Source organism: Callospermophilus lateralis, unplaced genomic scaffold, assembly GCF_048772815.1.
Source record: "Callospermophilus lateralis isolate mCalLat2 unplaced genomic scaffold, mCalLat2.hap1 Scaffold_94, whole genome shotgun sequence".
NCBI classification, from domain to species: domain Eukaryota; kingdom Metazoa; phylum Chordata; class Mammalia; order Rodentia; family Sciuridae; genus Callospermophilus; species Callospermophilus lateralis.
This window is the reverse complement of record NW_027517559.1, coordinates 1,367,545-1,392,088: the sequence shown is the minus strand read 5'-3', so window position 1 is coordinate 1,392,088 and position 24,544 is coordinate 1,367,545. Positions and strand designations below refer to the sequence as shown.

At 34.0% G+C, this 24,544-nt stretch overlaps 1 protein-coding gene across 1 annotated transcript in view; it reads left to right on the top strand.

Moving 5' to 3' along the window:
- The window catches only part of LOC143641284 (neuron navigator 3-like), a 234,832-nt gene extending 210,935 nt beyond the window's left edge, over window positions 1-23,897 (top strand). Inside the window, 12 exon segments of the mRNA XM_077108561.1 lie at window positions 1,144-1,318; window positions 4,825-4,922; window positions 7,398-7,493; window positions 7,767-7,814; window positions 7,816-7,936; window positions 9,379-9,614; window positions 16,819-16,973; window positions 17,989-18,060; window positions 18,683-18,879; window positions 19,803-19,883; window positions 19,886-19,920; window positions 23,682-23,897. Coding sequence (XP_076964676.1) covers window positions 1,144-1,318; window positions 4,825-4,922; window positions 7,398-7,493; window positions 7,767-7,814; window positions 7,816-7,936; window positions 9,379-9,614; window positions 16,819-16,973; window positions 17,989-18,060; window positions 18,683-18,879; window positions 19,803-19,883; window positions 19,886-19,920; window positions 23,682-23,897 — 1,530 coding nt within the window.
- The last annotated feature ends 647 nt before the right edge of the window (window positions 23,898-24,544 follow it).

Sequence of the window (24,544 nt, the reverse complement as noted above, 5' to 3'; positions counted from 1 at the left end):
CATGTCCTCTGTTTATTCAGTCTCACAACTCAGTTCTTAATACTGAATAGAGAATTTTGTCAAATCCAGGGTTGGATGGGGGAGAACAAACTGGCCAGTTGAACTCAGGGGCCATTCAAAATGCTTTTACCAGTGATTGGATTAGGGCCAAGAGCTAAGTGTTAAAGAAACTACTGTAGTTTTTGGTTCTTTATTTTTCCATGAGTTACCTTTATGTTGGCTTTCTAACAGTGTTCTTTTGAAATCTGGCTTTCAAATACCTTCGCCTCTTTTCTATTGAAAAACAAAAAACAATGAGGAAACTACACAAATTCCACACAAGATTTCTGAATATTGAAGTTAAAGTGACTTAGAATGCCATCTGTAAAAGTAAAGCTTTCGTATTTTTGGTAGCATCTAAAAGCTAAATTCAAAATCAGTCTGTGTTCAGACTAAGTTTCTATTTTATTACTGTAAACCAGTAAGCACTTCTTACCACAGATGACGGAAATAAGAAAAGCTCATGCTCTGCACACTCATCTACCACTGTATATATCCATAAGAAGGTCTTTATGAGCTTAGTGCCCCATCTTGAGAAAACAAAACCTTTTTCATTTGTTAACTAGAATTATGAAGTAATTTTATATCAATTTATATATTATTTTTGATTTGTCCTGTTTTCCTACTCTCCATGAATTTACAGAATTAAAAATGGCATTATTTGCCTAAGAGATTTTAATATCACTTTTAATATGAAAAGGGTTAGGGTCTATTGAATTAAGATTTATGTTATTCTTAATTCAAATGAGAAATTAGATCAAGTCCAAAAAATAAAAACTACTCAAATTTGGATATTTTTTAAAAATTAGGGTTGGGGTGTACCTCAGAGTAGACTGCTTTCCTAGCATGCTTCAGGCCCTCAGTTTAATTCCCAGCACATAATAATTATTATAATAATGGTGTCTACACTTGAGAATATAGAAATGCGTATATATGTGAGAGACAAAGGTCAACCCCTTGTTTAAAAGGAAATCCTCTTTTCATAATTTGTTTGCTTATCGAAAGCATCACCACATGCTTTAACAGAGAAATGGAATACAAGCCTTGGTGCTACATTCTCATCAAACTAGCTCAAATTTTTCACATTTTCCATCTTAACAATAGAATGAAATTGAGATACTGAAGGCTGAGAATGACCGGTTGAAGGCTGAGACTGGTAACTCTGCAAAGCCTGCACGGCCACCTTCTGAGTCCTCTAGCAGCACCTCCTCTTCCTCTTCAAGGCAGTCCCTCGGGCTTTCTCTCAACAACCTGAACATCACAGAGTCCATTACCTCAGGTGAGCTAGTACACATGCCCATCCAGCCCAGTGCAGGTGGGGACAAGCCTGGAATTTTGAGAACAGTACCCTCTCCTGAAAATGTTAACATTAATTATTGGAAATGATCCCATTTTTATCTTACAAATTCATTCTACTTGTGGTTTTAAAAGCACATAACATGTGAAACAGGAAATCTTAGAGACACAAATTTCATACCATTTTTTAAAATATCACTTTTGCTTGGGAAGTGCTTCCTCCATGATTATGATGAATAAGATGAAGAAATAATAAGTATTTTCAGTGATGATCGCTAGTACTCATGAATATAATAATAATAACTCAGTGCAACTTAATAGAATTTTCAGGGTACAGAGTCAGTTCCTAAATTAGACTAGATGATCCTGAATGATGTTGCCTAGAGAGAACATAATGCTGCTACATCATCCAGTCTGCAGTTCTATTAAATTTTCAACAAACTGTAAGAACATACTGGATTCAACAGTCCTAATGATCGAACAAGGGTACAGTTTTGATTTGATTGCAAATGGAATCATATGACATAATTTCATCCTAATATCTGTTGAACTGTTCAATTATGAAGTATAACTGCTTCTATGACATTGAATCATTTCAGGATATAAGATTTAGTTTAAGAAATGTTTACTTGAGGATCTGGGGTGATTACAAAATACAACCACCAGATGACGCTTGAAAACCAATAGTGCTCATGTTCCTGGATAATTTTATATGCCAGTGTAGAACTGAGACACTGTGCTCCTTGCCTTAAATCACATTGAAATTTAGAAGGAGAAGAAGTAAAGGGGAGGAGGAGAAGCAGAAACATGAAGATTAGAAAAATGATACAGCATGCTGATTTTGATTACTTTTTTTAATTATATCTCTTCAAAAAGTAAAAATTTTTAAAGTTCTATTATGGCTGTCCTCACATTATACACTGAGGTCATTTATATCTAAAAGGCAAGTTGGAATGTTTATAAACATTTGGGATCATAACTTACTCCCCCCACCAAAAAACCAAGCAAAATATTTAGATCTCTCCCTCTACGCTTGCTGTTTTGCTGTTTTACCAGAAACATTTTCTTAGCTGATTGTCCTATCAATATACTGAGAGCAGGGAAGACCTCAATAGGATTTAGAATAAACACAGAGGACTGAATCACAAAAGAGCAAAACTTACTAAGCATGATAAAATGCTTTAAAAGTGTTATCTCATATGCTCAATAACCCTGCAAACTAGATGTTATTTAAGTCCATTTTACGGATCAAATGACCAATACTTAGGAAAGTGACACAGCAGTTTTGTTTTGTTTTGTTTTGTTTTGTTTTTCAAGATCATGTAACTAAGAAGTGGAAGAACTAATATATGAATTCAATCTGGATGAATCCAGTGCCTGAACTTTTAACTATGGTGTTAATTTTGCTTCAGGTAGCTGTAGCCACATATACAGAAGTCAAGCACAGTCACTCATTTAATGGAAAATCTACCCTACTGTTATGAGGAGTAAGACCTGTTCCAAGTCAAACTTGAGCAGATATGTGGATCAGCAATCCAGTTAAACCCCTTGCCAAGGATTACAACCTACTTCAACATCACCTCCTACATTTGCTCTTACAAAAGGTTTTTTCATTTATTCTCATTGACCAAACCTCTTCACCTTCACCTGCCCAGCCTTTCTCACCTTCTGTTCTTACCTCAGACATCACCTGCTCAAGGAACCCTTCCAGGATTGCCTATAGAGCGTCCTCCCTTCAGTTTCTGCTTCACTGACCTGTTGATTTCCTGCACAGTACAAAACATTCTGAAACTACCTACTTGAGAATGTATACTCCAAAAGAGCAAGGAATTCATTTTCCTTCTCACTTTGGTATTCATTCTCAATGCCCAGCATACTCTCTGATATCTTGTAGGCTTAATAGGTATTTGTTGAATATTTGTAAGTAGTTGAGCATAGTACTAATAAAGTAGTTTGGACATGAATTACAAGAAGTTTATGTATGAACAGCCAATGGAAAACTACTCTAATTTTCTGAAATTAGAAACAAGAAAATTAACATTTAAGGGAGAGATTTTTTTGGGGGGTGCAATATTCATACATATGTATGGGATACGTTATGGTAATTCAATACAGGTATACAATGTGTAATAATCAAGTCAGGTAATAAGCATTTTCATCTCATCAAACATTAATCATTTCAATGTGTAGGAATTTTATACTCTTCTAATGACTTTGAGATATATCATAGATTGTTTTAGTCTATGGTTATCCTGTTCTAGAAAGGAACAAGAAATAATTCTTCCAGAGACTTTTATTTCTGAGTAAGATATATGAAAAATTAAAGACTATAAGGATATTAATCTATGAAAATAGTTAAATCGCAGTACAGGAGATTGTTGTTGATGAATCAAAAATTTCTAGTGGAAATTTTCATATGCCTCCAGCTCTACAAAGTTGTTTTTCAGCAGAAGGTCCTCATACCATTTTTTGACTCCTTTCTCTGCAAAATTAACTATGCTTAATTACTAATATAATAGGAGCCATTCCATTTTCAGGATCCATCTTATTTAATTGTTTCTAGGATGTTGTAATCACAGCCATCATCTCTATAAAATTATAGGCAGAGCAATTGAGTCAGCTTGTTACCAGGCACATGTGTTCTTTAGCAGGTAACTGAGTTTCCTGTACTCATAGGACACTATCTTCAAATTAAGCATGGCTCAATAATAGCATCATTATTGAAAGAAAGCATATCTTTGGGATAGTTTTTCATAATAATTTTCCAAATATATTGTACCTGGTTGTGTCACTGGAACAAAAGATCTTGAAAATTAATCTTTAATCACATTTAAAAACTGATGCTTTAAAGGTTGACCAGCTTTATCATGTTTCTGTAACTTATAGATGATTACTAGAAACATCATATTGGTTTTGAAACTAATAATCCAAGTATCCAGGAGATCAATAATTAATATACGTATGTAGGGAAATATAAGGTCATGGTTAAAATTCAATAATAGTACCTAATAATGGTAGATAAAAGACAAGCAGTAATACAACTGAATATATGCCTGAAAATAATTTCACTTGACAGTCAATCTCAGCACCTTTGCATTGGCAAATTATATGAATATTGAGCTTGAATATTTTAGTTTGGATAGAAAGATTGGATTGCTTTTCACTTTGTTACAGTTATAATAGTGACTATTACTTAGGTATTACTCAGACCTGTGTGTAATAGAAAAAAGGGTGGGGGCTATTTCTTCATCCAAAGGAAATGATCCAACACTTGGATAAAGAGCTTTGGAAGCAGAAATAAGTTCTTAGATTGAAACATGAGCCCAACCACATAATTCATCTTCTTGTAAATGGAGGTTTTTCAGAGCAGTTTGGCCAGAATGGGAAGCAGTTGCACCGAACAGAATAAAAATGGAGAAAGCAAAGCAGTAAATAAATCTGAGCTAATATTACTTTTTTAATGTGTGTTTTTCTCTTGAAATCTGGTAGATATTTTGCTAGATGATGCTGGAGATGCAACTGGACACAAAGATGGCCGCAGTGTGAAAATTATAGTCTCCATAAGCAAGGGCTATGGTCGAGCAAAGGTATTTCTTTAACTTTAAATTCTTTATTATAACTAGAGGGTGAGAATTCCTATAAGTTAAATTTATTTTACATTTGAATATTTGTTCTAATAAATATCCTATTGAAGATGTTTGCCTTGGTATTACCTTAATAGATTATATAAGCATAAAAGGTAGAGACATCACCATAAAAGTATAAATGTGTCTCCTAGGTATCACATTTTCACTCTTTTGAAAACAGTATTGATTGTCAACACCCTTCACTACTAAAACTTACAAAAAATTTATTTCCTTGACATAAACAACTTGTTTACCATACTCTTTGATTGTCACTTATACATTATAGGTAGTGTTTATGATGTGTAGTAACATGTCACTAGAGCGCTGTCAATATGACCTTTCTACAAAGAGAACACTGTAAGATGAACGAATATTAGGGACATCCAAAAGACATTCTACTGAATCAGTAGACTATATATTCAGTAGTATTTAGCAGGATAAATTCCATTGATGCTATTAGTCTGCATCATTTCTAAACAAGATCCTAACTGATCAGGCAAGTATTTTAACTTTTAGATTAAAATATTCCTTAATTTTAGCTCTTTCTCAAAACTAAAAAGACTTCAAGTTGAACTTTTAGTTGAGTAGCCAATAATATAAATTTGTAAATATCCTACTTTTTCCCCATCAAACAACAACACTTTAGAATTTTAAACAATATAAGGACTTGAGTCTGAAAAGTGAGATAAAGCACTTGTGAATTTTCATGTTGAGCAAATGTTCCAAGGATCCAGTGCCATAAACTTCATGCTTGAACTTCAGGTTTGTGCCTACTCTTCCCAAGTGGATCATTATGTTTAATAGTCTCAGTGAAATCTAAAGTAACTCTAATTTAAAAGCAGCTGTTACAAAGCATTGTATAAGCACTCATTCTGACAGCATTAGCAACATTGGCAAATAAATTTTTCTTTTTGAAGTAATTCTAAAGGACCATGTCTTTTAAACATTTCTTTAAGCATCTAAGAAAGTAGTCATCTTAGTGTGGTACAATTGCCATGGCAAAATACCATAGAAGTGGAGGTTTAAAAATCAGAAATGTATTTTCTCACAGTTTTAGAGGATGGCATATGCAGGATCAGGATTCTGGCCCATTTGGTTCCTGGTGAGGGCTCTCTCCTTGGGTTCCAGATGGTCAGCTTCTCCATCTGTTCTCATATGACCTTATGTCAGTGTCAATGGGAGGGAAGGTGAGAGATGCCCTCCAAGGCCATTAATCTGATCATGAAGGTCTCACCCTCATGATAAAATCCAAACCTAGTCATTACCTCCCAGAGACTTCATCTCTACGTACCATCACATTGGGGGATTAAGACTTCCCCATGTGAATTGGGAGTGAACACAAGCATTTATTCTGTAACAGTACCAGTCAGTTGTGGGTTTCTCCACTATTTTCTTAAAGAATATACTGGCTTTTAATTGAGGTTATATCTCAATAATGCTCATCATGATTTGCACATATAGGGTTAAATATTATAGATAAAGAAACTGAGGCCTTGAGTCAGCTAAATGATTTACCTAAAGCCATATTTCTTAAGTAGGTGGGAGATGTTGTGCATTATAGAATCCATGTCTTCTAACCCTTGACTCAGTGATTATTCTACCAACCTTGAATGGCCACCTAATTGGTGACTAGAAACAGGATTGTAATATATCCCAGTCAATATTAAAGAGACTCCAGTCAAACCACAAATCCTGTGTTGTTTACATTTCTAATATTTCTAGAAATTCCTCAAAACCACCTCACTCTACAAAATATATATGTACATACACATACATATACACACACACATGCACATTTTGAACCATTATGTGCATTATAAAAGTTTTCTCTGACAGTTTCTTCGAAATACTGAATTTTATGATAAATTGACAATTGGACATGTTTTATAAATATGCAAATATCAAACTCTTATGAACAACATTTCTTACATCTAAATTGAATGGTAATAAAATTAAAGAATGAAAAAAACTAAGCATTGAACTTATCAAAGATAAGATCACAGAATAGTAAGAGAAAGTTCAAAGATTCATATGATGTAGTACTTTGCTGTCTCTTTCACCCTTTTCTTCCCCAAAAGCTTCTTCTTGTAGGATTGTACCAACTGTGTTAAATTGCAAGGCCATTCTCTCTGATTCACCTCCCCTTTCCTTTCTACTGAACACATCACAAATCATTTTCTTTGACTTAACACTTCATCTGATGTCTTCTTTCCTGTTATTGTTGCTACTGCTATTATTTTATTTGTTTGGCTGGTTAATTTGCTAGGTTCATATTTTGTTTTTGTATAACCCTCCATGTATATCTGTTACTATAGAACTTGCAGGTTTAATAATTTTTTTGTGTGTCAATCACCAACTACATCAATAAGTTTTAGTAGGAAATATATAGTAATAAGATGCATAGTTGAAGTTTATCTTACTCTGTTTTGTTCTTAGGATCAGAAATCTCAGGCATATTTGATAGGATCCATTAGTGTTAGTGGAAAAACCAAATGGGATGTCTTAGATGGTGTTATTAGGCGTCTCTTTAAGGTGAGTTATACGAGAAAGCCTGATGTTAAATGTTCTTCTGTGTTCCTTTTCACCTGCTTTACTTCACTTTCATAGATAGCATAGACACATCTGCTTTTTTTTCCTCCTCCATTTGAAATACAGAAAACCTCTCCATTTCTGCTGCTTAATATTAACAGTTCTTACATTACCCATATCTAAAATTTCTGACAACTAGCTTTATATCCCTGTTTTGTATTTGTTGCAGATTTGTCAAACCTGTTTGGACTGACTTTTCCATGTGTACCATTTTAGGAATATGTACTTCGAATCGATACATCCTCCAGCCTTGGTCTGAACTCTTGACTGCATTGCCAGTTACTGTATAGGAGACTTAATTAGATCCCAGAACCTCGAAGTGCCTGAACTGCTGCCGTGTGGGTACCTTGTTGGTGATAACAACATCATCACTGTGAACCTGAGAGGTAATCATGAAAGTGAAAAGTACAGTTGTAACTTTTTTTTTTTTTTTTTACCAATATCCTTCTCTTCTTTTTTTTTTCAGGTTTCCTTCAAGTTTTTATGTTTGCAAATTACAATAACACTTGAATAGTTTTAGTATAAAGTGTCCATGTTGATTTTTTAAATATGAAAACCTTACTAAAATCACTAAAGACTACAGGATTTTAGTTTTTTTTGTTTTTTGTGGGTTTTTTTTTTTGAGTTCTGGGATGTAACACTTAGAAGAATACAATTCTGAAAATTCACCAACTTGCAAAAAAAGAAATGTAATTTAAAGAATTCAAAATTCTAGATTTTCTCTATTATCATTTTTTACCAGAGGAAAACTGGAAAAAAAGTATTGTGTGTTCCAAAGTAATATATTCATTTCCATATTTTAAACTTATAAACGTGTGTACTCAATAATTATACACTGGGGATATAGAATGTAAGTAAAAGTCTGGTGAGTAGCACAATCTTATAATCCCAGAGACTCCAGAGGCTGAGTCAGGAGGATCACAAATTTAAAGCCAGCTTCAGCAATTTAGAGAGGCCCTAAGTAACTTAGTGAGACCCTGTCTCAAAATAATAAATAAAAAGGGCTAAGAATGTAGTTTAGTGGTGAAGTGTCCCTGGTTTCAGTCCCTGATATGAAGGAAGAAAGACAGAGAAACAGAGAGAGAAGGAATGAATGCAAGTTAAGAATCAGTAATGAGAAATTCTGCTTTCTTTGCTTTGGATGATGTGACTAATTATGTATACTTGTCTCCACAATTCTTTGTTTGTATATGTTCAAGAATCAGAATGCATCTCTATAAACTGTAGGTTAATAGAGGAATTTATCAATATTTGATTTTATGATTAAGGTAATTGGGTTAGTAAAAGGAGATACTGTTGTTGCCCTTCCTAATTCTTTGCCTAACATTACAATTTGTATTCTTCAATTGTTCAAGTGTTTGTACAGCTGGGATGAGACATAGAAGGTAATAAAGAGAAGAGCGAAAGAGTGAGAAAAACAAAGAACACACACACACACACACACGTGTGTGTGTGTGTGTGTGTGTGTACTTCCCATTTATTCTTAATGAGACTAATTGCTTTCAAAGGGAAGGAAGACTTTATGAGAAAAGTTTTAATGCTTCCATTTCTCTCTGGAGACATGAGTGGAAAACATGAAGTAGTCAGTGGAGGGAAGCCTGAACAAAAAGAAACAGCTTGTTTTCATTTGGCTATTCACTCTGCCTTCTTATTGATACACTTTCCGTCTCAAATTGACCACATATGTTTGTGGGATAGAAATATCTAGATAATTATTTTGCAAGGACTGCATTCCTATGGCTTACAAATCTCTACCAATGATCTACACCTTTTTTTTTTAATATAAAACAGTAAACCTTGTTATTACTCTCTTTGTTTCTTCCGTCAGGGGTAGAAGAAAACAGTTTGGACAGTTTTGTTTTTGATACACTGATTCCTAAACCAATTACCCAAAGGTACTTTAACTTGTTGATGGAGCATCACAGAATTATACTCTCAGGACCCAGTGGTACTGGAAAGACCTATTTAGCAAACAAACTTGCTGAATATGTAATAACCAAATCTGAAAGGAAAAAAACAGAGGATGCAATTGCCACTTTTAATGTGGATCACAAGTCAAGTAAGGTAAGTCACAGAATCCAAAGATAACAGCTGTTCTTTATCTGCAAATGTCTTAAACAATCAAGTTTTACAGTTGTGTGAGACTTCCATATTGTACATGAAAAAAAAATCCATTTCTTTGAGTAAAGCTATAATCTTGTTGATGAACAAGCTTTGCTTTATAAACTTGAACAAAACTGCTATTTTCAATAACATTCGGTTATCAGGAACTGCACAAGGCCTTGGGATTGTGCAGAATGAAATGGCAGAGCCCTTGTTGCCTGAAATTTTTTAGACATCCATTTAGGAAATGTTATAGTAGAAAAGAGGTTTGTGTACAGTGTTATGGAAGCAAGAGGGAGAAATAACTCTACTTGGAAGAATCAGAGCTTTATAAAAAGGCAATACTTGGTCTGAGTATCAGTTGATAAACTGGAATTAAATGGGGTGTTTCAGCAATGAGGATTTGGGGATAAGTAGAATATGTTAGGCAGAAAATCTGGGAGAGCAGCAGTTTGCTTATGTCAGATTCTTGAAGGAACTGTATTTGAGAACCTTAGGAAAATAAGCAGTGGTCCATTCTCCCCATCACCTGTGGTCTGAGATGCCACACTCATCAGCCTGAACACTCTAAACCATTATGTAGATGTGAGGAGCTCTACAGTATAGCCAGTACTTTTACACATGCTAAGTAAAAACAAAGAATACTAAAATAAATTAAGAAAGATAAACAGATAAATAAATAAATAGTGAAGGGCTAACATGTTCTTCACACTTGTTAACTTTACTAGTTTTATTTATTAGAGTTTGAATCAATGCCCCCTAAGATTCTCTTGGGAATTCGTAACTGTTATAAACAATACCTTGAGAGAACCTCAAAGACTTTGAGTTTTACTACTTTTTTGAAAGATAACCTGCTTTGATGATCTAAACTGACCTAGTCTCTCAGAAAGCTCAGGTCTGCAGATTTTAGAAATAAATATGACTCACAAACCTGTTGGATTCATGAAATAACCAGATATATAGCTTAGTGTTTAAGTCATGAACACAGGCCACTTGTAGGATTTAAGGCCATTACTGAATTTCCTTGTTCCTTCACTTTGTTTTTTTTAAATCTGCAAAATGGAGGAAATAGTAGGGTTGTAGGAAGGACTAAATGAGTGTGTGAGTGAGTGTGTGTATATGTGTGTGTGTGTGCGCATGCACCCGCAATGGAGATAGATACAGAACCACACAAGTGGCGAGCATAGTATTAATTATATAATACTATTATATAATAGTATTATATAACTATTAATTATTTCATCATAGCCTTTGGATTCCAATTCAGATTTCTTGCACAAATATATACCACACATGTACATGCACACAAACATACACTCTCCCTTGTTAAAAATTGTTTTGTGTATATTCTTCAAGAGTAGCAATGATGTACATAAAATACAATGGGATGTCTTAAAAGTTAAATCAACACAGCCTGTAGATTCTGAATATTACCTTGGACCTCAGCACTATTCGAATTGTGGCTGAACCACTCATTGTTGTTTCAACTCAATAGAAGCATAACTCTAGAAATGGGATACTTGACTCTTCTCTGAGCCAAGTAGGAAGAGCACAATTGGTTGGTTGCTTCAGCCAACATGTTTAATGCTTCCTGCTATTTTGTCTCCTTGTATCTTGACAGAAAAGCCTTTCAAAACATTTTTTTTCTTTCCGGCAAAAAAAAAGATGAAATGATTGAAGTCTCTTAGGTATCCTCAGTGTTCTCTTTGGTTTTTCTCAGTGTTGATATGCCAAAACTCTTCACAAATTCCTCAATGAAAAATAAATAAATAAATAAATAAATAAACAACAAAGCAAAACAAAAACACTGGTTAGAGAATACAAGTTAAATGGATTTATAAGAAAAAACCAATGCACTTTGATAAAGGTGGAGATAACTTAAAATCAAGGTGTGAATTAAATAACTTGATTTTGAGCTTCATTATTATATAGCTTGATGCACTAAAATAAAATGAGTAATTTTCATTAATTATAAAATATACCTCTTCCCAAGATTCATATATTTGTGTATGCACTTATATATATCCTTTTATTTTAGTTTATTAAAAAATATTTTGTGCTGAGAGATATTATTAATAATGTTATGTGGGTATCCTTTTAAATTTTTTGATTATTTCTAACACTCATTTTCTGCTTTTTTAAAAATAAAGATCATTTGTGCCATTGTTAGGTCAGTTCAGTATTTGCTGTTGCAAAATAATGGAATAAAAAAAGCATTTCCAGGAGTGTTTGAATGGAAGTAATGATGCTTGGAAACAGTAATAGGAAGAAACCCATGGGGAAAAATCAGATGGCATTAATCACTGGGAGAACACAAAATACAACTGAAAAATGTTTATTGCTTCTTTATGGCTGTTAGATATGAACGAGCTGTCAGTAATGCTGGATAAGCAGTCATTGCCAGAGACTTTGGCTAATCCTTTCCAAGTTGACATAGAATCCACACTATTTTGGGGAGGCGGGGATTGGTGTAAGTGAGGATGATATTAAAGAAGAGGGAACGACAAGTTGAGATTGTGCTAGGAATAGCTGCTAAGAGTATGGATTGACTAAAGTAAGATGCTAATGAGGAATGAAATGATAAATCCATCCTCTGGAAAAAAATTGGAGCTGTGTAATTCTGATATTTTTTTATGCTATGCCATAGAGAACACTGAAGACATACATCCCTAAAGCACTTACAGATTAAAAAAAAAAATCAAACAATAAACCATCAAATAAAATCTTTTCATGTTTTTGGTACCTCTTCATTTTACATTCTGTTCCTCTTCCCACACTTCAAGCCCTCCCTCAAGCTGCCAGCTGGAATATTTTGATTGAGAGCAGTGCCCATAAACAATTACACTTTGTGACATTTGATATAGCAAGCCCAGAAAGCTAGAGATGGATTTAGTAAAGAATATGTGGCCAGCCAAGGCCACCTGGAATGTTAGGTTGGAAAAGATCAGAAAGTTGGACTTGGCAGATTCAATTTTAGTGTGTCTGGAGTGAAATTCAGAGAAAGCAATGATCAACAGTGTTTATGTAACTATAACTTTCTATCTGTATTTTCAAGGTAGAGATATAGGATTCATCTCATTGTTCATATCCACCTGGTAGATACACCTGCTGTCTTCTACCTAAGTAGATATGGATGTGAAACTTAATGCATCAGTACCTTGATCTAAGATTCCATCCCCATCAAGACAGAGGGAGGAGCGTGGACAATTTCAAAAAAATTATGAATGTTTATGTATCTGCCTGGTTTGTAGCTGTCATTAGATCCCAAGGGATCTATTACCACTCTCAAGAGGAAAAAGAACTACATAACAATGTGATAGCTGTGCTTGTCCAAATTTACCCAGCAACTTCCTAATTACCAAATACAGCCTCTTTTCTCTCTCATTCTAACTGTCCCCCATTTGTGCGCACACACTCTCCCTCTCCCCACACCTACCTCTCTCTCTCTCTCTCTCTTTCTCTCTCTCTCATTATAGCATATTGCTGTAGTTGATCTCCCCTTTATAGAAATTCTTCTAATGTCAGAGTTTTTATTTTCTCCTTATTTCTTTGCTACTTTCCTGGTAAGTTTCTTCTCATTCTCTCATTGACTGCTCTTTCTTCACCTACCACTAAATGCAAATACTCTGCTACATTTCTGTTCTCTCTCATTTTGTTCTCCTTTGGACAGTTCCCATGACTTCAACTTGTGTTGATCTATGCAGTTGACATGAATGGAACACTCTCCCAAGTTTGTAAATTCTCTTTGAGCTTACACATGTTTCCATTCATCTAATGAATATACATGTTTATAAAGGATAACTTCACTTATGAAAGAAACATTAGAAGTGCATCCTTTTCCATTCATCTCAACCAAAACCACCCTCCCTCCCAAAACTAACACCCTCTATCGTGTGAACTTTACATTTGTTTTCTAACTGCTTCATTCACTATTCCCCTAAAATTTCCTTTCACTCTTTTGTTGGCTTTCTCCACTCACATCATAAAAAAACAGAATATCTTTTCATAATTAATTAAAACTCATACAGTGTTTTCCCATTGCTTTCCGAACTAGATCAAAAGTACCACGCTGTTCCCTGTTCAGACCCATACAGTCTCTTGGCTTACAAATGACTTCAGTATTATGTGGCCTGGTCTACTTCCTTCACAATATACTTACCACACTGTTCAGTTACAATTCTATTTTATGTAGGTCCCCAGAGTATTCAATGGTTCTGCATCACCAACAGGAAAATTCCACTGATCTTAACTATTATTTAATATTGGAAACTTTCCTTTCTAATTTATTTACTTTCTAATTTATTTGCTTTCACAAACCTTGTACTACTCATTCTTGCCTACATGATTATCATATTTACCTGCTTCTGCTTTTGATTATTCTTCTCCATTTGGAATGCTCTTCTCCTGTTTTTGAGCATCAAAATATTACCTAATCCTAAAAATAAAGGGTTAGTAGCAAATAATACTGCCACCAGAAATTCTTTTTTAGAAGCTATGATTAATCTTTATGTGCTGTAAACAAAATCTTTGATCTTTGCAAGTAGTATGTTTTTTGACTGTTAATTATAGTTATATATGTACATGCCTAACTTTCTATTCTAGGTAATAAGCTTCTTGAATTTTTTTCCATTTCTATTTAGTCATTATATCCTTCACATTTCTGTTTCCTTTGATTAATAAATTGCTCTCCCCTGCTGACGACAGTCAAGCAAACAAACATATCGGTGGCTCACAGTTGTTCATGTAGTCAAATCCGACTTTCTCTACGTGGATCCAGAGTCTTTGTTTTTTCTTCCATTGTACATACTATTACCATATAGTATATTCTCCTGTAACAACAGAATAATTACTGTTTTGCAAAATACATCATGCCCTCATACTTTCCAACTTTGAATTGTTCTTGAAGTTTTCCTCCACTGTCTCCTGTCATTGAACCTGAAGGCTAGCCACATATTTCTCTTACATCTCCCTGTAGGGCTCTGCATTTCACTAGCATGGTATTGTGATTCACTTGTTGGCCTGCTTCTCTGCTTATCAGCTGTAACTTTCTGGAGCACAGGTTTTAAGTTTTACCTTTGAATCCCTGTGCCAGAGTACCAGGGACTTATTAAGTGCTTGATAAAGATGTGTTGAAAAAACAAATAACTGCAAGCTTTTCAGTTGGAATTTTACTCATTATTCAAGATTCTTCTCAAATCCCATCTTCTCTATGAAGTCCCTTAAGAACCCCCAGTTGGAATTAATCCCTCTGTCTCCTACAGGCCTCCATTAGCCTCTCACAGAATGTTAGGCATGATATTTTTGTAAGTTCATTGTTCATATGTGTGCCTACCTTCTCCCCAAGCTCTACCACTATGTGCTTCAGAAAACTGTCCTTGAAGCTCCAAGCTAGGTGAAATCTCTTCCCTTGACTTCTCAAGTTTCATAAGACACTCTTGATATTATAAGAAATAATTTCTTATATTTAAATTTCAGTGCCTAATATGATACCTTTTAGAGCTCATAGAGGAAGGCAGTAGGATCTAAAATTATAAACATAGTAGAAAGAGAACATTTTATAAATGAACTAATTAATGACTTAAGATAACTAGATGAGTGATAGAAATTTCATTTTCTTTTTTAAGTTAAATGAAATCCTCCAGATTTTTTACTAGTTTTAAACAAATTTTATCTTTATTTCTGATTTTTGGCAACATTTATTTTATGTGACTGGTTGTATTCTATTTTATGGTATCTTTGTTCTGTGACACAACAAAACAGTATCTTAGATATTTAATAAATTAAATATAAAAGTCTTTAATATTTTATATTTAAATTTTATATTTGAACTCAATATTTTATTAACAAATTAATATTACCAAATGCCTCAAGTCCCTTTCACGTCTAGTTCTTAAAGTTGTCTACAGACAGAACAAAGTAGCATTTAGAGTAAGTAGTTCTTATATTTACCTGGCTGCCAGAAATTGGGATTCTGGAACTGTTTTTTTAACCCTGAGCAAGTTATTCAAATTGAAAATGTCATTGTAAATATGCAAATATTATGGAAATGCTCTTACTGATTAGGATAATTCTAAGAAAACTAAATATGTTTCTGGCCTACCCATCTGTGAGAACGGTCAATCACAGAACTGGTTATCATATTTAGATTAAAAGCTATTAGGAGTAGTACCTGTAAAAGAATCAGGAAGCTCAAGAAATTCTAAGTGCTAATATTAAACGATCCTATGAAATACAACGAGTGTTGTCTTTGTTTTAAAATTGCAGCGGTTTCCTAAAAGAGTCTACACAAATAATCTATTATCCATGCTTTAATCAGAGTCCTATGGCTGTGCTTTTAGATGCATGCCCATCTAAATTAATCAAAATTGAAATGTTAAAAATGCTGGTAGAGGGGCTGGGGATGTGGCTCAAGCGTGCTCGCCTGGCATGCGTGCGGGCTGGGTTCGATCCTCAGCACCACATACAAACAAAGATGTTGTGTCCACTGAAAAACTAAATAAATAAATAAATAAATGTTTTTTAAAAAATTCTCTCTCTCTCTCTCTCTCTCTCTCTCTCTCTCTCTCTCTCTCTCTCTTTTAAAAAAAATGCTGGTAGAAGCTTGGAGGTTCCACTTTGGATTTTGTGTATCCATGAAGTTATAACTATGTTTAAATCCACTTTAGTCATTGAAACATCAAAAGCAAGAATGAAGTCTTTATATTTATGGTTTACCATAAGAGTTCATATCTAGGAGGCTGGGGATATAGCTCAGTTGGTTGAGTGCTTACCTAGCATGCATAAGGTCCTAGGCTCAATCTCTAGCACCAAGGAAAGAAAGAAGGAAGGAAGAAAGGAGAGTTCATATCTAGAACTTTCTTTGACTTTTCTTTTGGAACGCAAATCACTGAGAAATATGCCTTCATTTAGAGTTTTGTATTTGCTACAGATACTCTTTTTGCTTATCCTCTTCTGTCTTTCCTTTAAAAATCTTATCTTCTCATTGTTAAATGCTTGTTTTGTTTTTGCTTTATAGAATGTTTTTATAGCTATAGACTGCTCTATGACTTTTAATGAAAAAATATATATATGGATGGAAGATAGATTGTGTTATTCCTAGAATATGAATTGCTTGTCCTTGGTATAAATTTATCATGCATGTATTTGTCTTATTTGTGTTTTAAAGGAATTGCAACAATATCTAGCTAACCTGGCTGAACAGTGCAGTGCTGATAATAATGGTGTAGAGCTCCCAGTTGTAATAATTCTTGATAATCTTCATCATGTGGGCTCTTTGAGTGATATCTTCAATGGTTTCCTCAACTGTAAATATAGCAAATGGTATGTTTATAAAATATCTTGAATTATCAAATATAAAAATGGTCATGTTATTTGCTTTCTTGTGCCTTTTTTAAAATTTTAAAACCTACAATGGATGCCATTAATTTGAGAACCCCTATTTAATATATTTTTACTGTATACCAAAGAATTCATGTATTCCTTAGAAGATCAATTCATTCAAAAACTGTGTCCTAGCATTTTTATTACTTCCTTAATGATGTTATGTTCTACAGACATGCTGAAAGTGTGAGAGACCAATGTCAATGATGGAATAGTTCAAATCAGGGAAATTCATAACTAGAAGGAGATTTTAAAGCTCCAGTTTCCTTTTCAGTTTGTATCAAAGTTTAAATTCAACTCCTGAAGTAAATTTAATTCATTCATATGTGACCCCTCCTGTATTATGTTTTTACTATTTAAAACAAAAGGAAAGGTTAGAGTAAGGAATAAAAAGATCTGAAAACCCACTAAGATTTATTATAGCCTTATCTCTAAGAAAGGACACTTAATTACACAATCAGCATATGTGACATCTATTTTAATGGTACCAAATGTTCTAATTAATTAATCTCTGATAGTGATAAAATGTTAGAATTATATCAGCATAAAGAAGGGTTGAGGGAAGAATACAAACCCTCTTATATTATCTAGAACCTTTAAATAACTATAAAACACTAAAATAGGCATAAGTAATAAATTTGAATACAAGCATAAGAGTTATAAGATGTTAGAGTGGGACAAGACTATAGCCTCTTTACTTTGTAGATGGGTAAACTCAGACTCAAAGAAGGTCTTTCTCCTGCATCCTAATGCCATACTTAGAACCCCCATGGTGACTTCTATTCCAATAATCTTTGTCATTTTCCAATCTAACATTACAAAATGACCCTTTTAAAGCCTACTGTTAAAATGGAATAATCCATATTTATCTTAATAGCTTTCACAGGCCATGTTAATGTATTAGTCATTTTTACCTCTAACACATCTGAATTTCCTATTCTTTATTTTTACCTAGTCCATATATTATTGGAACAATGAATCAGGGAGTTTCTTCATCACCCAATCTAGAGCTGCACCACAATTTCAGGTAAAGATTAGTCAAAGGATGTTTTTGTTTCTTGGTTTCTGGGTGTTTTTTTTGGGTTGTTGTTGCTGTTGTTGTCCCCACCACCCCCCCACTCCTGCCCCATGGTGTTTCTTTTTGTTCGTTTCTGGTGGTTTGTTTGTTTGTTTCTTCCATTTGTTCTTTTTCATATCCTGCCAGTGGTGACCTGTGATGTGAAAATAATTCTCACTTCTTCTGACACTTTTTCAAAAAGACATTTCGTGATCCTCATTCTATAATCAGAAGTGTTTCTTTAAAAAGAGAGAAGAATAGAAATGTTTTTCCTGCTCACTGTGTTCCCCTGCCTGAGCAGAGCACTTTTCCTCTAAGTGTGAGGAATGTGAAGAGAGTTCCTATTTCAGGATTTGTGATTCTCCTGCAAAAGAGGGCTCAGCATGTAGACACCCACTCACTTCTGACGCACACAAGCTTCTCTTTAGCTGGTGGCATTTAAGCATTAAACCTCTAATGCCAATAGGCTTTCTAACCCCTTGGATCATTAAAATGTGGCCCTCAGTTGATATAGGAATATTATTACTAAAGTTACTGTGGGATTAAAATTTAATTTATATAAAAATTTCTCACTTTATTTTTCTTTTCACAGATGGGTATTGTGTGCAAACCACACAGAACCAGTGAAAGGCTTTTTAGGCAGATATCTTCGAAGGAAACTGATAGAGATGGAAATTGAAAGGAACATACGCAATAATGACTTAGTCAAAATTATAGATTGGATTCCTAAGACGTGACATCATCTGAACAGTTTTTTGGAAACACACAGTTCTTCTGATGTTACCATTGGTGAATTCCAAAATTATAATATGCCATTTTCCAGGAACCAGGAGTACTTGGTAAAGATGGCCAGATTGGATGGTAGAAAATAACAAGCAAAGCCAATGTTTTTCAAGCTTACAAAGATTTAACTTCTTATTTTGCTTTCTAAAAGTTTGCTTTCTTCCAAGTTTTGTATCACTAATTAGATTCGTTTTGTCTGACAATTATGGCTTACTAAAATATTATTGAAATCAAAGAAGTTTGATACAGACTAATATGTAAATATCAGAGAACTTTTAAAAATAAATAGTATCTGTTTAGGATACACTATGTAAACACAAATTAACTCATGTCAAATATAGTTGTGAGGGAAGATTTTAGTTGGAAATAATTTAGATGTTCTATAGATACTTCAGGTGTTTTATATTTTTCATGAAGAAAAAGCTGAATTATTTCTCTTTCACAGTTATAACTAGTTTATTTTTGTGTTAACTCTTAAGTTGCATGTACATAAATCTCTTTCCCATTATTACAGATCATAAAAACATTCTGACTACAGATACAAGCACAGATTAAGAAGAATTCTGTGCTTGGAGCAGAGTATCTATACTCAGACCAAATTCTACAAGCAGTGACATGTTTTATCCTCAACAATTCATTTCAGCACAGCTGAATTTTACATTGTTTGTAAAATAGGACAGGTTCACTAAATTGTGACCTTTACCCTTTCTCCTCTCTCATATTGTGCGTTAGATTAATATTTTAATATAAAACTTTAAAAGGAATAGCCAGGAGATGGGATCTTCAGTAAACATGTTTGAGTAATGATTAAGCTGGTGAGATTATAATTCTCTAAGAATGTTGAAAGAAATATTAAGTCTCCCAAAATGGTGTCTAAATATGTATTTATAATACTTCTCAAACATATTTTGCTATTTGTGTCTTCTCAGGTCCCCGACTTTTCCTTCCTTGCCCCATGGATGTAGAAGGTTCTAGAGTGTGGTTCATGGATCTTTGGAACTATTCTTTGGTACCTATATTCTGGAGGCACTGAGAGAGGGTCTTCAGGTATAGTATTCATTTTTGCATTACTATCTAAAAAGCAAAGCAGAAAAAAGTTATTCTTTTAATAGCAAAAAGTATTAATTTCTGTATTTATGCAGAAAACTAAAAGCATGTAATATAGATAGAGGAGGAAAAGAGCAATGAGCATGCAGTACTTTGTCTGTTATGACAACAAAGATGTAAGAGAGAGTAAATACATTTCTTTCAGCAACTACATTTTCAAGGCCAAATTAGTTGCAGGGGATATTTAGATTGTTCTTATTAGAAAGCCACGTTATTGTAGTTCTATTTTCTATGACACAGGCATATTTTTTTCACCTGAGCCTTGACCATTTATATGCTTATCACAATTTGCAGCAAGTAGTTTTTGCTTGTGCATTAGAATTCTTCATTAATTGAAGTCCTTCAATATGATTTGTAATAGCCTTTACTATTATTGAGGGAGTGCTATAAATTCCAAGAAAGTTAGTTGGTCTTTTTTCTTTTCTTTTCTTTAATCCACAACAGGTAGCTTTAGCAGCATCTCTGCTGTTACTCTTACCTGCCCTGTGTCATGAGGCCCTACAGCCTCTCCTTCTGTTTAAGCTTATCTAAAAGGCAAACATAGGTCAATAATAAGAAAATCCTGTTTCCTCAAAACAAAACAAATCAAAAAGTTATCCCTTTTCCATCAGTCTTGCTGTTTCCTTAAAATGGATTTGAAATTTCATGAAATTGGAGAATTAAAAACTCTTTTAAGATCTATATTACATAATCATCCAACTTACTGTGCAGGAATCCAATCTCCTTTTCAATAACTCAGCCAGGATTTAGTCAGTTTTTTGCTTGGACATTTTTATTTCTGGTTTTCACAACCAACTGCTACTAGAATTAAGATGTAGTTCATATTTTCAAAAACCTGTCATCTGTAATACTTGTTAAGTCTATACCATCTAAAAAATTGGTCCTGTATTTTTTATTCTTTCATTTCCTGTCACTATGTTTCTCTCTTCTAGTAGATTGATGTAGCAGTACTTAGAACTACCATGTAATTCTGGTGAACATGGTAAACATTATGAAGATGTTCTGAATCCTTAGATGAAGTTAGGATGCTAACAATTCTATTGATTGTTTTTAACTCCAGATTTAAATAATCCAGTTTCTTATTTTGAGGGGTCTGAATGAATCTAGTCCCAGTAAGTAGTTCCAACAAAATAAGAGATGATGCCAATGGTTTTGATTTTTCAAATATAACAGATCATATTTCTCCTAAAACTATTATGCTGTCTAAGATATAATTCAGGTCGCTCAATTTTGATCATTTATGCAAAAATAATTTTATGAGAATCTATTTGCAATATAGAAATCATATTTTTAAATTAATAACCAAATGAATTATTTGTCCTTGAGACTTAGTTTCAATATTAAGATCTCATCTAAATCTTTATATATAAAATTCTATTTTATATTTGCTTGCTAATAGGAAGAAAGGAATCTTTTCTTAAACCCAGAACAATTATACCTAAAAAATCCTTAGCTTCCTTTTGAAAGCTGCAAAGCTGTTTTGTTTGTTTGGTTTTTTTTTTTTTTTTTTTGGTTTGTTTTTTAATCAATATTGTTTGGAAAACTTTATCCTGAGTGTTATATAAAGCTTGTATTTCAGCAAAACTATAATCATTTAAGTAATAGCAATTTTCCAAATTAAATTGAGATAAATATTTGACAGTTATTTTGAGGAGGAATGAATCTGTCTCAAGTCTCTTGCCATGGTTGTAGTATTCAGGAGTAAGTTAGTGTGAAAGCTGAATCAACCATGAGGTGAAGTAAGAATTGGGATAGACTTGAGAACAGGAAGAAAAGAACAATGTGGGATAGGAACAAAAGGAAAGCCTATTAGTGGGTAGGCATTTGTTGCTTTTGAAGGCTAGCTGGCCAGAAAAGTCCCCTGGCAGAAGGCCTCCCTAGGATCCCCATCCATGAACCCCCCTCCCCGGGGGGGGGGTGTGTGCAGTAAACAAAGAGTCTTACATGCCATGGACAGTTCTCTTGGATCCATGGCAACACAGCACCTTGAACAGGAAGAAGAGGTGAAAAAAAGCAATGAAGCCTGGTAGCCAAGATGACATTCTGAGTTGAGAGAAATCAAACTATCTCTTTTCAGATGAAGGCTAATGCTTTGGTGAGGAACCATCTGGGAAGTGCTCTGTGCCTCATGGTCTACTTGGAAAGTATACTAGTGAAGCAATGGATTTGATTTTTATTCTGATGACTCTTTCTTGAAATGTTAGCAGTCAGTTCATCTTATTCTGAATGTTTAGATTTCTTTTCATCCTTTTTCTATAATATTGATCTCACTCCAGAATACAGAGTTGGGCCGGTTTAGCTTTTTATTGTCACCTCCAACTTGGCTATCCTGGATGCTTCCTTAACAGACTGGCATTGGTTGCTTCTAGATTCTCATGTTCTTTTTAAGGTTGATTCTAGACTCAAATTCTTCTTTCTTTTAACATAAACTTTCCAAGAACTATACATTTTCCTTCAATTACTTCAACTTGTATAGCAAGCTATATTTTACTTCCTTTATAAAGCAGGTTTTCGGCAGAGAGGAAACCTTCTGTTCTAAAACAAGAGAACTATTTTTAAAAAGATTCAAAATGCTACCTCTGCCATCATCTCCTAAGGAAGTGCACAGATGTCAGGAACTAGACTTCCCTTTCTCTCTCTATTTGTCTCTTTTTTTTTCTTTTTTTAGGTTAGACTGAAAATGCTTACATAACTTCTTCAGGAAGTTTCAAAAGCAATGCATAGACTTTTCATTGCCATAGCCACATGTCACTTTTTTTCCTCAATGAACCACGACAAACTATGCAGAGGACCAGTCATCACTATATGTCCTGTGAGACTGGATACATACCTGGTAACCAGGGTCGTCCATAGTGATGTAGGCTAAGAGAGGAACAACATCACCACCTCTTTCTCTCAATTTTAACTGTTCTTTCTGGGTCCCTTATGGCCTTGTGCTTTTTTTTTTCTCATCATCCTCTGTCTTCATAGTGTTTTTTTTTTTTTCAATTGTTTCCAGATTAAAAATGTTTAATACCTCTTGGATTCATTTTTCTCTCTTTACTACACAGGCAGTACTTTAGCTATGCTGGGTCATCTTTTTCTTACTGGGCTCATTGCCTCCATATGAATTCTTGAAACTTTAGTTTCCTATTTTTCCTCCTCTTTTCCTAGTCATCTTTTACATAAACATTTAAAAAGAGTTTTTACAGGAAGTCTTGGAACTATTAGAGGAAGGTAATTGGAAGAAGTGGTTATCAGAGAATGGATTCTTGATCTCAAAGTTTGAATGAATCAGAGAAAAAGTCATTTTTTTTCTTTTGATCTGAAGTGTACTTCAGTAGCAAACTCTTTTAATTATAAAAATTCGTTTTTTTAAATCCTCCCAAACTGGACTTTTAGTTATTCTCAATGAGTTTTATCATGGTTTGTAAAACTAATAAAGACAAATGTGGGCAGTAATGTCTACATGTATTAATAAAAAGCCTTCCTCATATTATCCCTCAAATACTGATTATGTGGCCAGATGTTCAGTTTCATTTTGTCCATCCTTCAACTTTTAAGTGAGCTATGTAGAATAATCTAGAAAACTATATACAGATGTCTTCATTCCCTAAGTCCCATAAGAACTCAAAGTGCAAAAGAAACACTTGATAAGGAGTCGGGATTTTTACTTAGTAGAAATTAACTTTATATGCACCAACTCTGTGGTTAACTTTCAGATGTATGGGAAGCGTGCACCCTGGGAAGATCCCTTAAAGTGGGTGCTTGACACATACCCATGGAGCTCAGCCTCTCTGCCTCAGGAAGGACCAGCATTACTTCAGTTGCGACCGGAAGATGTTGGGTATGAGGGCTGCACCTCTGGTAAGGAAGCCACAACCTCAAAGCACATTCCACAGACAGACACTGAGGGGGACCCCCTGGTGAGAAACTGATGGTTGATTCTTGCTATATAATCCTGACATTGTTGTGTGCTTATTAGCATTTAGTCATCTGCATCACAGACGTGGGTTATCTTCAGTAATATTGGGGACTGCCTTGATATTGGTACTCAGTTTTAGTTGTTACCTTTAGCCTGCTTTAGTTGGATGAAATTCATACAAAGAAATCTAAAACCGTATGCTAAAAACAGTCAAGAAATTCTGAAACCAGTTTGAACTTCATGACGACAATATCTCTCTTATTTTTCATTGTGTTAACAAATAAGTAAATTTTAAGTAACATAACTCAGTTCACTAGGCCTTTAGAAGAAAACTGAATTTTATACTTAAATGAGAAAACCACAGATTATGATCTAATGTATACTAAAGTATATTTTACATATATCAACCAGCCTGATTAAATTCAGAATTGGTCTTCTGTGACTATAATAGGGAAGGATAAACTGGCAGGGAAATCAAAGGGAATTTATACTTCTTGCTTTGCTCAATTTGCAATGTATATGGTTTTAGTTTTTAAAATATTAGAATAATTTGAATAAGCCTATAGAAATCCAAAGTATGAATAATCAGAAAATTATTAAATAGACAGTATTTTTAGGAATAGATGCTGATTTTTCTGCATCTATTTTTATTTTTATAAA